Here is a 13008-nt window from a genome sequence, read left to right as displayed (position 1 = left end):
TGTGTTCACTATGTAGTGCCATGAAAAACTCAAATGCTTCACATTTGTTTGGATACTACTTGGTACTGTGTTATATTGATACCCCGCCCTATCTAATACCCACTGTACCTGCAAATTATATATATTGATTTTAGTCTAAAATACAACGTGCAAGACATTTCACTCACTACTGTATATCTGAACAGGCTGTACACACTGTACGTAACCACCTACAGTGGTAATGTAGGTGACAGCATGTTATTGTCTTTTAATAATAACGTTATTTACTTTCAGTTGGCTAAACGTTAACTTACCAAGCACGAGGCTAACGTTAGCTTAGCTGGCCAGTTAGCATCAGTAGCAAACTGTTCTCTATCTGTCCATCGTTCATCGTTCAACAACAATAATACGAATCTTGCCGTCGTTGTTCCGTCGTGTAATTCTGATGTTTGATCTGTCGCTATGAACTATGAGCTAACGTTGAGTGATGCTGTGTTTAGATGTTCTGCGCTGTCTGTGTCACGCTGTAAACAATCTCATCGGCCCATCAGTGTGACAGTTTGCAAAGAACAACATCTGGTTGGATGCAGCTCTCAGTTTTTTTTAAACTATCAAAGTCATTAATTAAATACGAAGTTTTCTCTCTCATTCCCCCTTCAAATAAAAAAAACTCCTCAGATCTAAATGAATCACACAAATTACCTGATTTTGATTTGAAATTGCGATTTTCACCAAAAAGGTGCCAAGTTTGCAGCCCTGCTGTGGGTTCGATACACCACAGTAACCTTCTGTTACTGCCACACGCCTCAGACTGGGATTCATCAGTAAACAGGACTTTTCCCAGTCATCTACTGTGTAACGCTGGTATCTCTTAGCCCACCCCAAGCGCATGTTTCCCACTATCACAATGCTACTCAAACCTCTTTCACGCATAGTTTCTGGCTAATTACTGGGATAAACTTTCACTATTCACACATGACCCCATGCAGGAAATGTTCCTGAACATTTCAGGGACAGACTGCATGTGTGAAAGAGGCTTTAGTGAGCAATGATCTGCTGGAAACTCGAGGCAGCCATGTTTCTAACAGCTGAACACCGCCTGCAGGTATGTTTCTAACAGCTGAACACCGGCTGCAGGTATGTTTATAACAGCTGAACACCGCCTGCAGGTATGTTTATAACAGGTGAACACCGCCTGCAGGTATGTTTATAACAGCTGAACACCGCCTGCAGGTATGTTTATAACAGGTGAACACCGCCTGCAGGTATGTTTATAACAGGTGAACACCGGCTGCAGGTATGTTTATAACAGCTGAACACCGGCTGCAGGTATGTTTATAACAGGTGAACACCGGCTGCAGGTATGTTTATAACAGCTGAACACCGGCTGCAGGTATGTTTATAACAGCTGAACACCGCCTGCAGGTATGTTTATAACAGCTGAACACCGCCTGCAGGTATGTTTATAACAGCTGAACACCGCCTGCAGGTATGTTTATAACAGCTGAACACCGGCTGCAGGTATGTTTATAACAGCTGAACACCACCTGCAGGTATGTTTATAACAGCTGAACACCAGCTGCAGGTATGTTTCTAACAGCTGAACACCGCCTGCAGGTATGTTTATAACAGCTGAACACCGGCTGCAGGTATGTTTATAACAGCTGAACACCAGCTGCAGGTATGTTTCTAACAGCTGAACACCGGCTGCAGGTATGTTTATAACAGGTGAACACCGCCTGCAGGTATGTTTATAACAGCTGAACACCGCCTGCAGGTATGTTTATAACAGCTGAACACCGGCTGCAGGTATGTTTATAACAGCTGAACACCGGCTGCAGGTATGTTTATAACAGGTGAACACCGCCTGCAGGTATGTTTATAACAGCTGAACACCGGCTGCAGGTATGTTTATAACAGGTGAACACCGCCTGCAGGTATGTTTATAACAGGTGAACACCGGCTGCAGGTATGTTTATAACAGCTGAACACCGGCTGCAGGTATGTTTATAACAGGTGAACACCGCCTGCAGGTATGTTTATAACAGCTGAACACCGGCTGCAGGTATGTTTATAACAGCTGAACACCGGCTGCAGGTATGTTTATAACAGCTGAACACCGGCTGCAGGTATGTTTATAACAGCTGAACACCGGCTGCAGGTATGTTTATAGCAGCTGAACACCGGCTGCAGGTTGAGTTATTGAACGAGCTGAGAGTCGTCTGAGCGCTTCAATGGGAGCAGAAATCTGACCTTTGCTACAGTTACGTTCATTAATGACACTAATTTACTTAAATTTGATTGCTGACATATAAACACTGCAGAATCTGAAATATTTCTTCATTTTACACGTCATAACTGTTTTTAAATGTTTCTGATTATTTGGAGCCCAACACAGACACTAAATAAACATAAATACTGGTGCAAGTGTGTCATGTATCACCATGGCAACAGTCTGATAGTGTAATACTTTATTGGAGTATCTTTATAAATACTGATGTCAATAAATAACAAGAACAGAATGAAAAGCTCATAAATACTGAAGAACAGACAGAAAGCCACATGAACACAGTAGAGTTTAATAGAATCTGATAGAGTGCAGTAGATCAGAGGACAGTCTGTACAGGATAACGTGTGTGTGTGTGTGTGTGTGTGTGTGTGTGTGTGTGTGTGTGTGTGTACTTGTACGTCTGTCTTCGTGAGGACCTGACTGACTGTGTCCTCTAACTGGGACTCAGGTGTCTGTTGGAGGGTTCAGGTCCTGGATGTGTTATAGGACCTGGATCCATCACTCAGCTCCGCCCGGCGAGGAGGCGAGGACGTCTTCGTTCACGCCAGCGGCGTTTACGGAGGCGACAACTACTGATGACGCTCATCAAGGGATCAATATGTAGAAATGATTAAGTAACATTTTAAACTGTTAATCATTTCTACTTATTGATAACTGATAACTGCTCCAATGTTTATTATTTGATTACAGATCAGCAGCGTCTGTTTGTCAAACAACAAACACAAACATTTAAATCTGTTAATTACTGAAAGAACAGAACCGACGTAAAGCAGCAATAAAAACAGCTGCAGAACATGTTCAATAAAATATTTAGTTTGTGACAGTCTGACGTCACGTTTACAGGAGACGCAGCTGTGTGACGTCAGACGACGGATTGAAACGTGCGTCTGGCGTCTGAGCTGAATATGTTCAGTATGTTTCTCCCGCTCAGCCCACAGACTTTACAACTTTACTAGACTTTTAAAGTTTTACAAATATAAAACCTTCATGGATCAAAAACTCATAATAGAAAGTTGGAGGTCTGTGTGGAAGATGCTTTTAAGGCTGCAGGGATTTTTTTCGTTGCAATACTGCAAGTGGCCACTGGGGGGAGACACCTTATCCACATCTATTAATACATTCATGGTTCAGGTCAGAGTCGGGGTTAAAGGTCAGACATGCATTATGTCAACGAGGGTCCTCACAAGGACAGACGTGTGTGTGTGTGTGTGTGTGTGTGTGTGTGTGAGTCTGTGTTCACAAACTATTCATCACAAAATCAACAGAATTCTCTGAAACAACACAAACTAACGTCTAACTCTCTGATCACACCACCTACACCTGTCTACACCGTCCTACGGAAGCCCGGAGTGGCCAACAGCTCAACATCATTAATCAGGTTTTTATGGTGAAAACAGAACCTCGTGTCTCCAGTATATCGCAGTGGTTCCCAACCTTTCCCAACGTCTCCTGGGACCCTCCTCACATGTTGCAGATTATCATCTTGATTCATCGGTTAAACGTTTTGTCCATAAAATGTCAGAAAATAGTGAAAAATATCCGTTAAAGTTCCCCACAGTCCAAAGTTACACCTTCAGTCGTCTGGTTGTGTCCAACAGTCCAAAAATATTCAGTTTATCTTCATGTTCCACAAAGAAAAGCAATAAATCATCACATTAGCTTATTTTTTAAGGTTTGCTTGACAAAAAATGACTAAAACGACGATTCAAATGTCAAAATAGTTGCTGATGAATCTTTTTCATTGATTGATTAATCAACTAACAGAACTTATTCTGTTTTATCTGAATAAATAAAAAAATAATTTAGAGGTAAAATACAGAAATCCACAAGAAATAAAGCAAAGCTTTAGCAAGCTTGAAGAAAAATCACAATTTTGTGTTTGAAATGTGTTTTTTTTCTGTTTCTATCCTGTCCTGTCATCTCATGACCCCTTTCATTAATCCAGCGACCCCTTTTGGGGGTCCCAACCCCCAGGTTGGGAACCACTGATCTACCGTGCTGGAGAAGGAAAACCTTGTAAGTGAAAGTGTCAGTGACACACAGATCCTCCTATAATTCATGTGTTTATTGTTATTGATGGTGGAAATATTTCACAGATATGATCATGTTTCTGTGTGACATCAGAGACATAAATAATCCTCCAGGTGTCCTTTAAAGGTCAGTTCAGCAGTGAAATAATGTGATATTTACTGATATACATTAAAAAGTTGCTGTTTTCTGCATTTTAAATTTTCCCACAGATGTCAGAGAAAACAGCAACATCTCACTCGCTCCAGCAGTCCTGAGCTAAAATAAATACGGGCCCCGTTCATTATTGTCTTTTCATGGAGCTAGGCTAACACTTTCCCCCTGCTTCCAGTCTTTGTGCTAAGCTAGGCTAACACTTTCCCCCTGCTTCCAGTCTTTGTGCTAAGCTAGGCTAACACTTTCCCCCTGCTTCCAGTCTTTGTGCTAAGCTAGGCTAACACTTTCCCCCTGCTTCCAGTCTTTGTGCTAAGCTAGGCTAACACTTTCCCCCTGCTTCCAGTCTTTGTGCTAAGCTAGGCTAACATGTCCTGGACCTGTTGCAAACAAAGTGATCTGACTCTGAGACACAAATGTTGGACTGTTCCTTTAAGTTACGATAAACACAAAGAGATTAAAATTATAAATAAATCAACAACAGTACTGTCTCTTTAAATTTAAAGTTTTTCATCTAAACCACAGACTGTAAACAAATATGGACGACGTGTCTCCACTTCCTGCCGCTGTGCAAAACTGAAGCCAAAAGATCTCCTTTCCGGGAGCGGCCATCTTGGTTGTGTGACGTCATTTGGAGCCAGAGTCTGCGCAGTAGAGTCGGGCGGTGGGATGACGGCTCGCAGGACACGCCCCCTCCGCCGTCCTGCGGCCAGACGGAGTCATGATGTCACACCCCCTTTTTATATCGTCAAATTACTGATTAAAAACAAACTGATCAGATAAATGAGCACATGGACAAACATCAGCCTGATAAGAACGACGTCAAATAACAGAAACCATCTTTGGGAAAAATCTATTTGATGTGTGCTTTGATTTTTTCGTTTGGTTCACGTCCCATCTGCTAACATGGAGGGGGCGGGACTTATGACCCGTACTGCAGCAGCCACCAGGGGGCAATCCAGATGTTTTGGCTTCACTTTTGGGGAGCTGTCATGGCGTCCATATTTATATACAGTTAACCAGTCAGACCAGAGCCATAAACAGCCACAGTTAACCAGTCAGACCAGAGCCATAAACAGCTGGAGTTAACCAGTCAGACCAGAGCCATAAACAGCCACAGTTAACCAGTCAGACCAGAGCCATAAACAGCCACAGTTAACCAGTCAGACCAGAGCCATAAACAGCCAGAGTTAACCAGTCAGACCAGAGCCATAAACAGCCACAGTTAACCAGTCAGACCAGAGCCATAAACAGCTGGAGTTAACCAGTCAGACCAGAGCCATAAACAGCTGGAGTTAACCAGTCAGACCAGAGCCATAAACAGCTGGAGTTAACCAGTCAGACCAGAGCCATAAACAGCCACAGTTAACCAGTCAGACCAGAGCCATAAACAGCCACAGTTAACCAGTCAGACCAGAGCCATAAACAGCTGGAGTTAACCAGTCAGACCAGAGCCATAAACAACCACAGTTAACCAGTCAGACCAGAGCCATAAACAGCTGGAGTTAACCAGTCAGACCAGAGCCATAAACAGCCAGAGTTAACCAGTCAGACCAGAGCCATAAACAGCCACAGTTAACCAGTCAGACCAGAGCCATAAACAGCTGGAGTTAACCAGTCAGACCAGAGCCATAAACAGCCAGAGTTAACCAGTCAGACCAGAGCCATAAACAGCCAGAGTTAACCAGTCAGACCAGAACCATAAACAGCCAGAGTTAACCAGTCAGACCAGAGCCATAAACAGCCGGAGTTAACCAGTCAGACCAGAGCCATAAACAGCCGGAGTTAACCAGTCAGACCAGAGCCATAAACAGCCAGAGTTAACCAGTCAGACCAGAGCCATAAACAGCTGGAGTTAACCAGTCAGACCAGAGCCATAAACAGCCAGAGTTAACCAGTCAGACCAGAGCCATAAACAGCCACAGTTAACCAGTCAGACCAGAGCCATAAACAGCCACAGTTAACCAGTCAGACCAGAGCCATAAACAGCCACAGTTAACCAGTCAGACCAGAGCCATAAACAGCCACAGTTAACCAGTCAGACCAGAGCCATAAACAGCCACAGTTAACCAGTCAGACCAGAGCCATAAACAGCCGGAGTTAACCAGTCAGACCAGAGCCATAAACAGCCGGAGTTAACCAGTCAGACCAGAGCCATAAACAGCTGGAGTTAACCAGTCAGACCAGAGCCATAAACAGCTGGAGTTAACCAGTCAGACCAGAGCCATAAACAGCTGGAGTTGCTGCAGGTGGTTCTTGGATATGATGTCACACTTTGCTGTATAGGAAGTTGAAAGAGGAAACATGCAAAACAAAAAACGAGACTGAGGCGTAACCTAGCAACAAGGGTCAGAGGTCAGAGCGTCCTTGGAGGGAAGTGACAGTTGATTGACAGGTCTGTGGGAACTACGACAGCACTGATTGGTTGATTTTCTTTAAAAAAATCCTGCCTCCTGCTGCCTCTCACACACTCATGCAGATAAGCCCCTCCCCCTCCATGCAGTCACAGCCAATCAGAATTCAGCAGCTGGTGGCTCAGCAGTTGCCAGAGTTGCGAAACTCTCCGTTCTCAGTGATCTGCAGGGATGACGTGTTGCTAGGCGACAGGCCGTTCCTCTGTGATGTCACTGCGTACCGTTCCTTCAGCTGAGTCAGAGCTGCCATCAGACGGCTGTTCGCAGCGTCGAGACTCGCAATCCTCTTCTCCTGAGAGACAGACAGGTAGACAGACAGGTAAACAGACAGGTAGACAGACAGGTAGACAGACAGGTAGACAGACAGGTAGACAGACAGGTAAACAGACAGGTAGACAGACAGGTAGACAGACAGGTAAACAGACAGGTAGACAGACAGGTAAACAGACAGGTAAACAGACAGGTAGACAGACAGGTAAACAGACAGGTAGACAGACAGGTAGACAGACAGGTAGACAGACAGGTAAACAGACAGGTAGACAGACAGGTAGACAGACAGGTAGACAGACAGGTAAACAGACAGGTAGACAGACAGGTAGACAGACAGGTAAACAGACAGGTAGACAGTCAGGTAGACAGACAGGTAAACAGACAGGTAAACAGACAGGTAGACAGACAGGTAGACAGACAGGTAAACAGACAGGTAGACAGACAGGTAAACAGACAGGTAGACAGACAGGTAGACAGACAGGTAAACAGACAGGTAGACAGACAGGTAAACAGACAGGTAGACAGACAGGTAGACAGACAGGTAAACAGACAGGTAGACAGACAGGTAAACAGACAGGTAGACAGACAGGTAGACAGACAGGTAAACAGACAGGTAGACAGTCAGGTAGACAGACAGGTAGACAGACAGGTAGACAGACAGGTAAACAGACAGGTAGACAGACAGGTAAACAGACAGGTAGACAGACAGGTAGACAGACAGGTAAACAGACAGGTAGACAGACAGGTAAACAGACAGGTAGACAGACAGGTAGACAGATAGATAAACAGACAGGTAGACAGACAGGTAAACAGACAGGTAGACAGACAGGTAGACAGACAGGTAAACAGACAGGTAGACAGACAGGTAAACAGACAGGTAGACAGTCAGGTAGACAGACAGGTAGACAGACAGGTAGACAGACAGGTAAACAGACAGGTAGACAGACAGGTAGACAGACAGGTAAACAGACAGATAGACAGACAGGTAAACAGACAGGTAGACAGACAGATAAACAGACAGGTAGACAGACAGGTAGACAGACAGGTAGACAGATAGATAGACAGACAGGTAAACAGACAGGTAGACAGACAGGTAGACAGATAGATAGACAGACAGGTAAACAGACAGGTAGACAGACAGGTAGACAGACAGGTAAACAGACAGGTAGACAGACAGGTAGACAGACAGGTAGACAGACAGGTAAACAGACAGGTAGACAGACAGGTAAACAGACAGGTAGACAGACAGGTAAACAGACAGGTAGACAGACAGGTAGACAGATAGATAGACAGACAGGTAGACAGACAGGTAAACAGACAGGTAGACAGACAGGTAGACAGACAGGTAAACAGACAGGTAGACAGATAGATAGACAGACAGGTAGACAGACAGGTAGACAGATAGGTAGACAGTCAGGTAGACAGACAGGTAGACAGACAGGTAGACAGATAGGTAGACAGACAGATAGACAGTCAGATAGACAGTCAGGTAGACAGACAGGTAGACAGACAGGTAGACAGATAGATAGACAGTCAGGTAGACAGACAGGTAGACAGATAGGTAGACAGACAGATAGACAGACAGGTCGACAGATAGATAGACAGACAGGTAGACAGACAGGTAGATAGATAGGTAGACAGACAGATAGACAGTCAGGTAGACAGACAGGTAGACAGACAGGTAGACAGATAGATAGACAGACAGGTAGACAGACAGGTAGACAGACAGGTCGACAGATAGATAGACAGACAGGTAGACAGACAGGTAGATAGACAGGTAGACAGACAGGTAGATAGATAGACAGACAGGTAGACAGACAGGTAGACAGACAGGTAGACAGACAGGTAAACAGACAGGTAGACAGACAGGTAGACAGACAGGTAGACAGACAGGTAAACAGACAGGCAGACAGACAGGCAGACAGACAGGTAAACAGACAGGCAGACAGACAGGCAGACAGACAGGCAGACAGACAGGTAGACAGACAGACAGACAGACAGGTAGACAGACAGGCAGACAGACAGGCAGACAGACAGGTAGACAGACAGACAGACAGACAGGTAGACAGACAGGCAGACAGACAGGTAGACAGACAGGCAGACAGACAGGCAGACAGACAGGTAGACAGACAGACAGACAGACAGGTAGACAGACAGGTAGACAGACAGGTAGACAGACAGGTAGACAGACAGGCAGACAGACAGGTAGACAGACAGGTAGACAGACAGGCAGACAGACAGGTAGACAGACCTGAGCCTCTATGATCTTCTGTTTGGAGTCCACCACAGCCTGCATGTCAGAATGATCCTTCTTCAGCTCCTCCTCTACAGCCATCAACCTGCACAGGTGAGACAGGAGACAGGTGACCTGAGTGACCTGAGTACAGACTGCACACACACACACACACACACACACACACACACACACACACACACACACACAGGTAGATAGACAGACAGGTGTGCTGACCTGCTGATGATGCTGTTCATCTGGAGATCTTTATCGTCCTGCAGCCTCCTCAGTCTGCTCTCTGTGTCCTCCAACCGAGCCTGAAGTCACAGGTGAGTGAAGATGGAGAGTTTCAGGTATTTAAATGTGTTTATGCTGTTTACGTTGGAACACCTGACAAACAGAGACGAGGGCATACAGACCCTCAGCCTGACAGACAGATATGAGGGCATACAGACCCTCAGCCTGACAGACAGATATGAGGGCATACAGACCCTCAGCCTGACAGACAGATATGAGGGCATACAGACCCTCAGCCTGACAGACAGATATGAGGGCATACAGACCCTCAGCCTGACAGACATGTATGAGGGAATATTAGACCCCATAGACCCTGCCTGGTACATAAACACTGCTCTCTAAGGCTCATGTCTCCGTTCATAACTGTACAGGGTGAATTTTTATATAACTCACCTGTTTAAATGTTATTAAAGCTTAAAGTTCTGCATAATTAACGACGTGGCTGCTTTGAGCGACAGGTCGTTAGGCAGTTTGTTTCAGTAACCAGGCTTCATTCGGCCGCCTCAGCTCCACCTCTTTGCCTCTTCTGGATTAGCCGGGAGTTAGGCGGAGTCATGGGCGGAGTCAAGTGCTGCTAAGATGGCGACAGCTAGAGCCGCCCACGTTGAGCTTCAAAACCGCTCCTCAGAAACCAACAAGTGACATCACAGAGGCTACGTCCATATTTTACGTCCATATCCTTCTCCTAACTTACAAAGCCCTTAATGGTCAGACACCATCATATCTTGAAGAGCTCATAGTACCGTATTATCCCACTAGAACACTGCGCTCCCAGTATGCAGCTTACTGGTGGTTCCTACAGTGTTTAAAAGTAGAATGGGAGGCAGAGCCTTCAGCTATCAGGCTCCTCTCCTGTGGATCATCTACCGGATTCAGTCCGGGGTGCAGACACCCTCTCTATGTTTAAGAGTAGGCTTAAAACTTTCCTTTTTGATAAAGCTTATAGTTAGGGCCGACCAGGCTCGCCTTGGATCAGCCCTTAGTTATGCTGCTATAGGCCTAGACTGCTGGGGGACTTCCCATGTTGCACTGAGCTCCTCTCTCCTCCTCCTCCTCTCCATCTGTATGTATTCATGTAACATCAATGCATGTCACTAACTTTGCTTCTTCCTCAGAGTTTTTGTGTTTTCTCATCTCACAGGAACCTCTGGGTTCTGGGCCGAACCTTCGCGGTCCTGTTAGTGTCCTTCCAGCATTGCTGCTGTTACTGTTATTGTTATGATTGTTGTTGTTCTGTGTCCCCCCCCCCCCCCCCCCCCCCCCCCCTTTCCCTCTTTCTTTCTCTCTCAACCCAACCGGTCAAACCAGATGGCGCCCACCATGAGTCTGGTTCTGCTGGAGGTTTCTACCCGTTAAAGGAGAGTTTTCACTCGTGCTGCTCATGGGAGGAATTGTTGGGTCTCTGTTAAAAGTGCCCTGAGATGAATTTTGTTGTGATTTGGCGCTATATGAATAAAAATTGATTGATTGATTGATTGATTGATTTTTTACAGTCTATGCTAATAACACCTATCATGTGACCTTTTTATCCAAACATCAGTTAGTAATATATTAACGTGAATCTGAGTTCAGCCTCATGGACACAAGAACGCAGAGTCTGTACGTAAAGATGCAGCTTCCCGTCGTTTGGAGCCAGAAGTTAAACATTAAACTTCAGTCCTGCAGGCGGGACAGCAGCAGGTGAGCCAGCTGTCAATCACAGCTGTCAATCACAGCTGTCAATCAACAACCAGACAGCAGACATCAAAGCCACCGTGAGTCTGGAGACCAGGATGACAGACAGACAGACAGACAGACAGACAGACAGACAGACAGACAGACAGACAGGTATCTCAGGTGTGTGACTCACCTGGTACTCCTGCAGCATGCGCTGGTTCTGCTGATCCTGGACCAGCAGACGGGCTTCACACTCCTCCTGCCGCAGCGCTGCAACTCGCAACTTCTCCTGCAGCAACGCAATCTCCTGCTGATACTGCACACACACACACACACACACACACACACACACGAACACAAACAAGACTACAGGTGATTACACTTCAACGCCCGTATACCTGCTCCCGATGCATGCTGGGTAACGCTCTTGTTACCTTATCGATGAGGGCGTCGTCATGGCGATCGTCCTCCGTCTCTCCATAGGAGGAGGCAGAGTTCATGTTGAGCAGCCAGGCGGCGGTACGATCCAACGCACAGGGGGACGGAGCCTGAACACACACACACACACACACACACACACACACACACACACACACACACACACACACATATATAAACACACACACACACACATACACACACACACACACACACACACACACACACACACACAGACAGACACACACACACACACACACATATATAAACACACACACACACACACACACACACACACACATATAAACACACACACACACACACATACACACATATAAACAAACACACACACACACAGACACACACACACACAGACACACACATATATAAACACACACACACACACACACACACACACACACACACACACACACACATATAAACACACACACACACACACATACACACATATAAACAAACACACACACACATATAAACACACACACACACACACATACACACATATAAACAAACACACACACACACAGACAGACAGACACACACACACACACACACACACACACACACACACACACACACACACACATATAAACAAACACACACACACACAGACACACACACACAGACAGACACACACACATATAAACACACACACACACACACATACACACATATAAACAAACACACACACACACAGACAGACACACACACACACACACACATATATAAACACACACACACACACACACACACACATATAAACACACACACACACACACACACACACACACATATAAACAAACACACACACAGACAGACACACACACACACACACATATATAAACACACACACACACACACACACACACACACACACACATACACACATATAAACAAACACACACACACACAGACAGACACACACACACACACACACACATATATAAACACACACACACACACACATACACACATATAAACAAACACACACACACACATATAAACACACACACACACACACACACACATATAAACAAACACACACACACACACACATATAAACACACACACACACACACACACACATATAAACAAACACACACATATAAACAAACACACACACACACATATAAACACACACACACACACACACACATATAAACACACACACACACACACACACACACATATAAACAAACACACACATATAAACAAATACACACACACAC

At 45.3% G+C, this 13008-nt stretch overlaps 1 protein-coding gene across 2 annotated transcripts in view; it reads right to left on the bottom strand.

Annotated features, from left to right (window-relative positions):
• Positions 1-4749: 4749 nt before the first annotated feature.
• dab2ipa (DAB2 interacting protein a) overlaps positions 4750-13008 on the bottom strand; it is a 41345-nt gene continuing 33086 nt past the window's right edge. The window contains exons 15-20 of one of the 2 annotated variants that reach the window (XM_042422418.1): positions 11755-11868; positions 11514-11636; positions 9605-9684; positions 9386-9473; positions 7086-7156; positions 4750-5153 (exon numbers count right to left, since the gene is read on the bottom strand). In XM_042422418.1, coding sequence (XP_042278352.1) covers positions 5078-5153; positions 7086-7156; positions 9386-9473; positions 9605-9684; positions 11514-11636; positions 11755-11868 — 552 coding nt within the window. In that variant the 3' untranslated portion in view covers positions 4750-5077. Of the gene's footprint in view, positions 7157-9385; positions 9474-9604; positions 9685-11513; positions 11637-11754; positions 11869-13008 lie in introns of both variants that reach the window. The other variant, XM_042422417.1, reaches the window with a different exon arrangement.

This window comes from Thunnus maccoyii, chromosome 9, assembly GCF_910596095.1.
Source record: "Thunnus maccoyii chromosome 9, fThuMac1.1, whole genome shotgun sequence".
NCBI lineage: Eukaryota > Metazoa > Chordata > Actinopteri > Scombriformes > Scombridae > Thunnus > Thunnus maccoyii.
This window is presented reverse-complemented; position numbering and strand designations above follow the sequence as displayed.